We start from the raw sequence: 11,656 nt of genomic DNA, 5'->3' as shown, positions 1-11,656 counted from the left end.
TATGTATATTTTTCACTAGTAACTCCTCGTCACTACTTCTTCGAGGTTAGAATAGATATTTACTGGGTACACGTTGTTTACGTACTTATTGCCCACTAGTAAGTGTCAATGTCGACCTCTAGTCACTACTTCTTCGAGGTTAGACTAGATACTTATTGGGTACACGTTGTTTACATACTGACGCTACAATTCTACATATATTGTGCAGGTTCTGAGGCATGTGCATCTGTAGTTCATCCGGGCATGCATCCGCATTACCCGGAAGCCTAGTGGTGAGCTGCTTCTCATGCTCCGTTCTGCAGCACCCGGAGCCTTCTCTTATTGTGTTTTATCATCTCTGCCTATTTTGTTTCAGACAGTAGTTCTTAGAGAGTTTTGTATATTCTAATAGAAATTCATACACTTGTGACACCGGGTTTTGGAAATTCTAGTAGACACACGCGGGTTTTGATTATTTAATTCACTATCTTACTTTCACGTTTAGTTTATACTTTACATTACTACGCTTACTTCCTATTTATTTCTTTATTAAATAAAAATCAAAGAATTTAAAAATATTAAAATGAGCAATTAAATGGATAGTTCACCGTTGGCTTGCCTAGCGGCGACGTTAGACGTCATCATGACCTATAGTAGAAATTGGGTCGTGACAGATTAATTGTAGTCACAGAAATTTTCGATGAATCGAAGAATGTTCTCTTTGCATATTTTTCATGCATTGAAAAACTTTCTAGCTAATATTTGATTTATGGTTAACCCATTCTCTTCCGTTTCTGCAACTTAATTTTAAGACCTAATAAATGGGCTTCCTTATCTTTCCCAGATTAACTTCCAATTTTGAAGAGTTATGTTCATTCATGGTGTTTGAGAGCTCAGATTGTGAGAATCAGAAGATTTGAAACATATTGAAATCATGAATGTGGTTCGTGGAACAGCACCAGGGGACTTGCAATAAGAGAGATGGTTGATGAGTGATGGTGGATTAAAGTGAAAAGAAAAAATAGTCCCAACAATTAATAAGGCAAAAAAAGATTGACAGGGGTAATTTGGGTAAATTAAAAGTGGGTACAGTACTAACATAATACATTACAGTATGTTTGCAAGACTCATATATATATATATATATATATATATATATATATATATATATATATATATAAGGTTTTGTTAACATACTACATAGTTATAATAGATTAGCAATGTATGCATATTCGATTTTCTAAAAGTTCCCTTACTTATTTTATCCAGCAAATTAAAATCAAGGACGTTTTCGTTAGTTTATCAAAAAACCCTCAATTCATTTCCCTCCCCTAATCACAATCACCCAAAACTAAATAGAACCTCTAGGGTAAAAGAGACGAAGCAAACATCCATGGTTCATCTCTAATATTTCTACTTTTTTTTTCTTTTCTTTTCGTACTAGTACAGTAGCACCACTACCAATTTCATTAATTCCTTAACCGGAATCTTTTACTCACGTTCTTCAATGAAATTATCTTCCTCTACTTTTGCTTTGTTTTTTTACTTTACTCTTTAATTTGTTACAAGTGAAAATGAGATAAGTAAAGTTATGTTCTCAACTGCTCGAGTCCAAAATGGGTGAACATACTGCAGATCTGAAAATTAATTTTATGACATTTACGTGAAAGAAATAAGAAGAAATTAGAATACTTAAGTGGAATGCAATGACAGTTTATTGTGTGAAAAAATAAAAATGAAGCTTGAGTTGTAAAACAATTTTGCTCTCTGTAGTGGCATTATATTAGGAGCTATGATAGAACAAAGAAGAGAAAAGAGGAGGGTTCGGATGGGCAGTTTATCTCTAATTGGATTTTCTTTGTTAATAGAATAGCAATTGAATTGGGGGGAATTTTTTGATGAAAAGACAAGAAAAGCCGTATACTAAAAAGAAAATTAAGGTCATTTTGAGAAAACCAAATAGTGAAACACTTTCTCTTCCAAATGGAGGTGAAATTAAAAGAAACATCACTGAAAGAGGAAAGTATTTTCTTTGTAGCTTGAAATTATAACACTTATAATAGATATAAATGAATTCAAAAATACCATCTTAGATTTCAAAATTTGTTTTTCTCCGAATACCCAATATTTCATAGCTCCAAAATACTTGGAATCAGTAAATATAAAAAAATATCCAAAAATAAAGTGAACTTGGATATAATAATGAACATATGGCGTTAAATATATGTTTACTAAAACTCCAAAAGAAGAGTACACATTCTACGAGGGATGATCAAGTGAGAAGAGATTTGATTTAATTTGGTTAGAGATAGAATCTAGAGTTTTGTGGGAAAAGGGGAATTGGGGAAAATTTGGATGGAAAGACAAAAAAAAGTCCATACATTTAATGAGGTGGCAAGAAATAGTAAGGTATTTTGGACAAATCCAAAGTGTATACATTACTAACCTACCTATAACTATGTGATATCTTAGCAAAACTCAGGTTTTGATATATATATATATTGACAAACACTAATATAATCTTTTATACTCCATTCATCCCAATTTATGTGATATCATTCGATTGGCTATAAAATTTAAGAAAGAAATGTTTGACCCAAATTTAGATCTAGGTTTCAACAATTAGATTTTCTAATAGAATAGAGTTAATCTTAGTCAATATTAATATTCAAAATATTATTTAACTGATTTCGTGGCAGAATGTCACGAGTTCCGTTTGAATAGCAATAAATGTGTAACAATAAACAATATTCAATGGCCCGAGAATAAAGAGAATATCATTAAATAGCAGTAAATGATATATAATGGTATTTATGTAAATAAATTCAAGTGAGGTAACCGAAAAAGGGGTGAGATTCTGTGATATTCCTCTTGACAATGATAAATGATTGATGAGCCTTTGAATATTCGGATTCTCCTTGGATCGTGGGAGAAAAGTTATACATTGATTTGAGGAAAATATGTCTTTTGTATGTATGTAATAAAGTAAGAATCTTCAGAGAATGTCAATATATTGTTCTTTATAATGGGCCACAAGACCCTAATAGTACAGATTCCAAGAATATTTACTGGAATATTCTCTTTAAAGTCGTATCTCTAAAACTAGTTGTTACTGCTCTATTAAGGAGAGTACTCGTCCTCGTCCTCGACCTCGATCTCCGTTGACTCCTCGACCTCGCCTTCGTCCTTCGTTGAAACCAAATTGATAACATGTGGCGGCCTCCGAAGGCTTTCTTAATATTGATTAGGCTCGCATATAAGTATGGTAATTTTCGGCCCATATAGTTAGTCCCTCCGCTTGTTGAGGTCGTCTTCGTGGGCAAGTTTAATGAGCGAATAACAGCGGTCATATTCATTGTGACAAGAGAGTGACGTGTCTCTCCCGAGTGATTTGCTGGAACCATCTGGTCCAAGAGAAGAAGTGATGTCATGACGTCATGCGTCATGATGATGCCGATTCCCGAAGCATTGTGTCGATTCACGTGTGACCTTTGATTGGTTCTGTCGTTTCGATTCTAGTGCCAATAATGATGAACTATTTCGGATTTGATGCCTTAATTTCTATAAATAGGGATTGTTTCTTCATTATTCAAACTTGACTTCCTTCCATACTACTCTTGCTCTCATAAACTTCGTTTCTTCTCTTGAATCTTCTTAGCCTTCTGAGCTATAATTTTCTTTTATACTCTCATTTTCCTCCATAACCATGTCTAACCTTTCTTCTAATGTTGATGAAGAGATCCACGTCGCCCCTTTGGATGTTGTGTTCCCTGCTCACAGGGAGGACACCGTTACCGTCGCAGAAGATGAATCCTTTCCTTCAGTGGAGGAGATCATCCCTTGCAATCCTGAAGCTAGGTTCGACTTTTAACGGTCACGGATGCGACGCCTGGGAAAATTCCTATCATAGATGGAGCCTAAGCAATTGGCTGAATTCAAAGACAAGTTTGGTCTTCCCAACCACGTTGAATTGATCCCCGCTGATGAGAACGAAGTGCACGTTCACCGTCTTGGGTATTGTACTCTCTACGCCTACCCGTTTACTATTGGCTACTCGTTCCCTGTTCTCCCGCTGGTAGAGGAGTTTTGCCGCCATTATGGCATTATCCCTGCTCAGCTCGCCCCTTATGTTTATAAAAGCATCAATATGTTGTCCAAATTTGCTGAGCTTGCCGGAGTCGAGACGACGGTGCGGCACTTGGTGCATCTATTCGCACCGAGCTTCTACAGGGGGATGATGTTAAACCTTTGTCACCTTGAGGCAAATTCTTGGTGGTGAAGATGGACGATAAGGGTAGTCGGCAATTCTAGCTCGACTACTTCTATGTCAAGACTGAGATCGTCGTGGCTAATGTCGACGGTTTCCCTGAGGCCTGAAACCATACAAGTAAGTGTTCAAATTTCTTTTTTTTATTACCTTTTGAAGCACTTCTTTTATTTCGAATTGGTCGAATAATTATTCTTTCCCTGCAGCCAATAATCGTCATCCCCCTGTAGCGATACATATCGCTGACTGGGTCATTTAGGTTCTTCCCCACAACGTGGGGATTCGTGACTAGCCGAGCTTATTTTAGAAGTTCAGACCGGCCCTCTCTTCGACATGTAATTTTTCTCTTATGGTCGTGATCGTTTTTTATATTGGTTTGTGTCATTGTAAACCCCTATGCTTCTTCTTTTTCAGGTTCAATTAGGGGGTATCCCACAAGGAATATGGCAACCGTGCCCACATTCAGGAGGAGAAGGGCTGTCATGCCTTCTGTTTCTGCCCCCGCCGCGGCTACTGCACGTTCTGCATCTGCCCCCGTCCCAGCTGATACACCCGCTCCTCAATCATTTTTCACTTATTGATGAGGATGATGAAGTCCCCCCTGTGATGGGGACCTAAGGCCCTGCAAAAGAAAGGCTATGGATGTTGTGGGGGGGGGGGTTCCCTTGGCCGTCGATTCAGTGAAGGGAGACTTCATTTTATGGGAGACGGCGACGATACACATCGGAGATGATATTGGGGCGAAAGAGGCGAATGTGAGCATGTCGTTGTGTCCTGAGGGGGAGATGGTCGTGGAGAGGACACTTGGCTATGGCTCTGTGCCACCAGGGCAAGAAGAGGCTTCATCTTTTAGGTCGCAACAGATGTCTAACCGACCGACGAGGGAAAAGGAAAAGACGTCGTCAATGAGGGCGATGAGTCAGGTTCCGACATGGACCCTGACGACCCTAGGATGATCAATGAGGGACTCACCCACATCAAGGTGAGGATGGAGGGAGGCTCGAGGACTATCACGATCCTAATGGATCGTGATTTTCTTAAAAATACCCAGGAGGTGCTCCCCTCTCTCGGTCCTCTCTGCTCCGACGCCGAGGGTGTGACCCTCAAGGAGATAACTGACAGTACATTGTCAAAGAAAATTGTTGGTCTTGCTCTGAGGGTGAGTATAACTGTTGTTCGTTCTTTTCCTTTTGCCTTAACTTGTTTCTGGATTTTGACTCTTGGCTTTTCTTTGATTTGCAGACAGTCAATCTGGCAGCACTCAGAGGGAGAAGAGACGAAAATATATTTATGTGAAGTTAAAAGGTAAGTATGAAGAGTACCATGGCAAGTACCAGGACCTTCAAAGGCAGTTTCATGAGGGGGGCGAAGAAGAGCTAAAGAAGAAGGATGAGGAGATAATGGCAATTGTGGAGAGATTTAGCGTTCTTGAGGGAACTTTGAAGAGAAAAGAAGAAGAGCTCGAGCTAAGTTAGGGCGTGGAGGCCCAATGCAGTGACCTTCAGACTCAACTGGTTCAAATGCGAAGCCAGTTGGACGGATGCCAGCTCAAAATTGACACTCTTAGGGAGGATGTCGTTGAGAAGCAACAGATGCTCGAGAATACGGAGTCTTCCCAACTGGATGCTCGGAGAAAGACTGGCGTTCTCGAGCTGGCGAATAGGACTCTCCATTCTGAGCGGGAAAATGATTTGTCAACGGCTAGGGCTAAGGAGGACCGTCTTGAGGAGAGGATTGGGGAGCTGGACAAGGAAAACTCCGAGCTGCATGATCGAGTTGCTGCTCTTGAGGTCGAGAAGGCCCAAATTCTTGCACGTCCTTCTTCTACTTATCCTAATATTCCTCGGCAACTGTACGAGGAGTGGATCCATGCTGAAGCCCAGCTAGATATGCTCCGTGACTTGAATACGGCGGGCTCTATTTATGAGTCGGCCCTCGAGGATGCTCGAGTCAAAGCTCGTGAGGCTCAGGTCATTTGTGATTATAATCCCGCCACGCCTTATCCTGGATCCGAGGAGTATAAGGAAGAGGGTGTAGACCGGTTCATGGATGGTGCTTGGTATAACTCCGCTTACGGTCAAGGCGAGGATGGAGAGGATTTCGGAGGCCGAGCTGGTGATGGACACTAGTTTTTGTTTTAACTTCTTGTATTTTTTGTGGCGTCTTCGAGCGCTTTTGTAAAACCTTCTTCATCTGAATATCAAGGTTGACTTTTGTTTTATATGCACCCTTTTCAGTTATGCATTTTGTTTCTGTACTTGCATGTTTTACTTTTGTACTTGCATATTTTGCTTCTTTATTCCTTTTGTTGTTATCCTCTAGGTAGCCGTAACCTTTGGACCGAATAGCTATGGGCTGTATCGGCCCTTTGTTTAAACAAGACGAGTATGTCTCTTAGTTGAGATATGGCCGTGGGACGATAGGTGTTGTTCGAGCTAATCCAACGTAACTTTAAGTTAGATTGTGGCCGAGGGCCGATAGGTGTTGTTAGAGCTTGGTCAAACTTAACCTTTCATTAAATTGTGGCCGAGGGCCGATAGGTGTTATTCGAGCTTGGTCGAACCTAACCTTTCATTAAATTGTGGTCGAGGGCCGATAGGTGTTGTTCGAGCTTGGTCGAACTTAACCTTTCATTGGAGCAATTCTGATAAACATGTAATTCTATTATTTTGACATTGTTGCTCTCATTACATCATTTTGGCCTTTGGCAAATTTTGGAGAAAGTTACAAGTTTTGGTTGTTGGCTGACGTTCCAGCCCCAGTCCCAGAATATCTAGTCCCTTCATTGTTCGACTTGGAGAATTTTGGGGAGTCGGGCAATGAAAAATATGTTTGCTCTCATGCATTCTAACTCGAGGTGTTCCGCTCGTCTCCTCGTTAAAAACCTCCTTGAGAAAACCCTATTGGGACAAAACTCAAGTAACGGAAAAAAATAATACGGCTTACGGGGCACTTCTTGTTTCTTAGAAGTTGAAGTACTTAAGGTGGCTGATATTCTAATTATTTGGTAGGATCTTCCCTTCTATAGTTTCCAATTGGAACGAGCCTTCATCTGCTTTGCCTACAATTTTGTACGGTCCGTCCCAGTTCGTTCCTAATTTGCCTTTTTGTGGATCCCTGTTTGCTTGCGTTTTGGCTTTGAGTACGTAATCTACGACCTTGAGTAATTGAACCTTTGTCCTTTCGTTGTAATAGCATTCTTCTTGCTATTTCTGAGCGACCATCCTTATCAACGCCATGTCTCGTCGCTCCTCGACCTTGTCGAGATCTTTCCTTATATTCTCATCTTTGCTGGTGCCACTTTCATGGGAGTACCTCAGGCTGGGATCTCTGACTTCGACTGGTATGACTGCTTCTGTTCCGTAGACGAGGGAGTAAGGTGTCTCTCCTATGCTCTTCTTTGGGGTAATTATGTGCGCCCATAATACTTCTGGGAGTATTTCAGGCCACAGTCCCTTCGCCTCTTCAAGTTTCTTCTTCATGATTTTTAGTATAGTCTTATTGAAGGATTCCATTTTTCCATTGCCAGCTAGGTGGTAAGGAGTTGAAAGTATTCTTTTGATATGCCATTTTTCGAAGAACTCGGCGGTTCTTCTTCCCGTGAACTGGGATTCGTTGTCGTAACTTATCTCTTTAGATAGGCTGAATCGGCAGATGACATTTCTCCATATGAAAGTGATTACCTCTTGCTCGCAAATTTGGAATAATGCCCTTGCATCCACCCATTTAGAGAAATAGTCAGTTAAAACAAAAAAAATATCTTCCATTACCTCGTCCAGGCGGGAGTAGACTCACGATGTTCATTCCCCACTTAATAAATGTCCATGGAGAGGTGACCAAATGAAGGTGTTCGCCTGCTTGGTGCATTATTGGGGCGTACTTTTGACATTTCTCGCATTTCTTTACGAACTCTGAGGCGTCTTTCTTCATGATGGGCCAATAGTACCCGGCCCGTAAGAGGCACATGACAAGTGCTCGATCACCAAAATGAGCGCCGTAATGGCCTTCGTGGACTTCCTCGAGAATGCGTGGGGTTTGGTTTGGACCTAAGCACTTTGCCAAAGGACCGCCATATGTTCTCTTGTATAAGTCGTTATGAAGGAGGCTGTATCTAGCCGTTTGCATCCTTAGTTTTTTAGCTTCCTTTTTGTCATTTAGGAGGATGTCATCCTGCAAATACTTAATAATACAATTGCACTAGTCCCAAGTCAAATTTACAAATCTTACCTCGATTTGGTCTAGTGATGAGTTAAGGAGGTGGACTACGCTTTTGTCTCTGACCGTTATGCTTTTGGTGGTAGCGGCCAATTTGACGAGGCCATCTTCTTCGTTGTTTTGAGTTCGTGGGATCTAGTAAAGCTGGCATTCGTTGAAATTAGGCAGCAATTTGCAGATCTCGGCTTGATATTTTTGCAACCTTTGTTCTTTGATTTGGAAAGTCCATGTAACTTGGTTATTACAGATTCCATGGATATTAACTGAAATATTCTCTTTAAAGTCTAATCTCTAAAATTAGTTGTTACTGCTCTGTTAAGGAGAGTACTCGTCCTCGACCTCGATACCGTTGGCTCCTCGACCTCACCTTCGTCCTTCGTTGAAACCAAATTGGTAACACGTGGCGGCCTCCGAAGGCTTTCTTGATATCGATTAGGCTCGCATATAAGTATCGTAATTTTTGGCCCATATAAGAAAGATTTGAAATTTATAGTCTAAAGTAAACCTTATACACATTTGTGTGTAACTACAAATCATCTCACTAAAATAAATAAAAATTTCAAGGTTAGAATATTTCTGAATATAACAAGATGTCAGGGCAGCTAACGACATCTAGTTTGAATTTGCTACTAGAATAAGTCTATAACTAGAAAGAGGAATGATTTCTTGAGACATGCTCCCATTCCCCCACCCACCCCCCGGTAGGAAAATACCAAATATTATGACGATCAATATTTTTTCTAAAGAAGTGTTATCTAGTTGCAGCAATATCTTCAGTGTCATTTTATTAATTGTAAACTTCATTATTACACAAAATATATACTCCAGTAATTTTACAAGTGGGCAGAATTATATTGTTGGCAACAGCACCTACATCTGTAAGCATGGTAACTAGCTTTCCATGTTGATGTTTCTGCATTATGCCTGCATTAAACACAAGAAGAAAAAGTTTCACTCAGAAAATATTTTCTTTTCTTAAAAAGATCTTTTCATTGGTAAATGAACATACGGAGTGTAAGTAAATTAAATAATCATAACAAGACATAATTAGAGAAGTTATTCAGTAAAGTAGTTAGAAGCAATACGGGGCACGTGAAATTACTCGCTCACCTTCCTGATCAAATTCAATAACTTTAAAAACCAGCGCAAAAGCATTGTTTAGCTTGTTTTGAAAGACCGAAAATGTTTTTAAGTCAAACAAACCAAAATAAGTTTAAAGCGGGCGAGAAAAGAGGAAAATTTAGACCTGAAGACGACGATGGGGTAGGAAGAAACTATCTCCTTGAGCCATATTTAATGGGTTTATACAATTCTCTGCTAATATTGTTTTTCTACCATTACCAGTTTTCTGTGGAAAGTAAGGCAGCTTCGATAGTAGGAAGGATCAGGAATAGTGCAACAAAGATGAAGAAAGTAAGTCGCATTTGTATAGGCCAAAATCCGTCTTCCAAATATTTAGTGTAATATGACATTAAAGAAATTTATCGGTCGAGCTCGCCCAAGACACAGCGAGGTCAATGGCCGAGGTGCCGACATGAGTCGTAGTCAAGATATCGACGGTTATCGCAATCAAGATATCAGCAAGGGTCGGGGTTGAGATCGACTGTTGATGATAGGACTTGTAACGGCTAATTTGTCAAGATAGGGTACTAAAAGGGAATATACTAGTGAATATTCCCTGCATTTGTACTATTAGAATTTCCTAGGAAAAATGCCCCATATATATAGAAAGAAAAGACAATGATAGGGGCATGTAATATTCATTTTCTGATAAAAACACTTTTGAGAATGAGACTTTCCCTCTTACAAAAACACAAAGATTACCTTTTTACAAAGATTCTTGTTGATATTTTTCCCCACTTTTCCATCAGATTCGAGGACCGTTTATGCGAATCTTAGATTTATCTGTCATTCATCACTGTCAGGCAAATTATTCGTTCAACCCATCCATTATTGGGTGAATCATTCTCCTTATTTACTTAAATGCCATTTATTGATATTTATTGCTAGTTATATCTTCCTTAATGTTCTTGCTTTAAGTGTATCCTATATTTATTGCCACCAGTCGTATACGGAATCTGTCCCAACTAACATACGTCTTAGTGCTTAAATGTCTAGAGTTAATATCCTTGGCTAAATTTAACCCTTCCCTATATAAATTTAGTAATTTAAACCCAAAATAAAAATCTCCTTCTCTCTGCATGCATAGATCTAACATGGAAGGTAACAGAGAAGAAAGAATGAGAATAATGAGTGACCTCCCAATGAACCTCATAGACGTCATCCACGAAAGCTCTGAAGTAGTGGACGAGGGCACGACGCCCAATGCCTTCCCTAGGCGAGGTGGATCACCTCCCTCCACTCCCCACTGCAGTATCACAAAATCCCTTGGCAAGACAGCCTCCACGTCCGTGGGAGAGGAGACATCGCCAGCGATAAAGAAACTCCTTGAAGCCTGGCTGACTGAACTGACCAGCGTCCTCCATAAGCCCGTTCAGGACGTGGCCGCAGCAAACGCGAGGACTTGTGCTACACCACCTGTGAACGAGTAATATGATCAACTTCGCCCCCTCCCCCCCACCCGCAACGACAGGTATCACTCATAATGTTGTTAATAATGCAGGCGATGACGCTCTTATAACCATTCTGAAAAGGATGGAGGAAATGAAAAACGAGAACAAAGCACTTCAAGACCAAATGAGAGAGCACCAAGAAAGGGTCAATAAAATACCAGACGCTCCTAAGCTATTGCCTAAGAGAGATGCCGCTCAGTTCGTCGAGCAGCCATACAGTTACAGTGCTGCCCCACACGCCATACCAAAGACTTTCAAAATTTTGCCTTACCTGAAAATATACGATGGCACGACCGACCCCGAGGATCATGTGACTCACTATGTCACCGCTGTGAAAGGCAATGACCTCGCCAAAGAACAAGTATCCTCCATTATGCTAAAGAAATTTGGCGAAACCATCACAAGAAGGGCATTAACCTAGTACTTGCAACTGCCAGCTCGTTCCATCGAAACTTTCGAGGAAATGGCCGATAAGTCCGTGACGGCCCATGCCGGGGCCAAGAAGGCCGAGGCGAGAGTGAATGATATCTTTGCTATCAAATAGTCTCCAGGAGAAGGACTGAGGGACTTCCTTGCCCGTTTCAACCGAGTGAGAATGACTTTGCCCAATGTATCAGAAGGA

General features: G+C 40.4%; 1 protein-coding gene across 1 annotated transcript; it reads right to left on the bottom strand.

Moving 5' to 3' along the window:
- Positions 1-7,452: 7,452 nt before the first annotated feature.
- LOC138899826 (uncharacterized) lies at positions 7,453-9,752 on the bottom strand. The gene is made up of 5 exons (XM_070186523.1): positions 9,708-9,752; positions 9,572-9,623; positions 9,285-9,385; positions 8,193-8,416; positions 7,453-7,957 (listed from the first exon to the last, which is right to left on the bottom strand). The coding sequence occupies exons 1-5, from the start codon at positions 9,750-9,752 to the stop codon at positions 7,453-7,455; spliced, it is 927 nt and encodes a 308-aa protein (XP_070042624.1).
- Between the last annotated feature and the right edge of the window lie 1,904 nt (positions 9,753-11,656).

The sequence above is a fragment of the Nicotiana tomentosiformis genome, chromosome 10, assembly GCF_000390325.3.
Source record: "Nicotiana tomentosiformis chromosome 10, ASM39032v3, whole genome shotgun sequence".
Taxonomy (NCBI): Eukaryota; Viridiplantae; Streptophyta; class Magnoliopsida; order Solanales; family Solanaceae; genus Nicotiana; species Nicotiana tomentosiformis.
The sequence above is the reverse complement of the archived record's forward strand: the minus strand, read 5'-3'. Positions and strand labels throughout refer to the sequence as shown.

Excerpts from the sequence above, each read along its gene's own strand:
- LOC138899826 (XM_070186523.1), bottom strand. The coding sequence starts at position 9,752 with ATGGCTCAAGGAGATAGTTTCTTCCTACCCCATCGTCGTCTTCAG. Across the intron at positions 9,624-9,707 it reads TACCCCATCGTCGTCTTCAG|CTAAACAATGCTTTTGCGCT; the intron begins GTCTAAATTTTC and ends TTTCAAAACAAG. Across the intron at positions 9,386-9,571 it reads TATTGAATTTGATCAGGAAG|GCATAATGCAGAAACATCAA; the intron begins GTGAGCGAGTAA and ends TGTTTAATGCAG.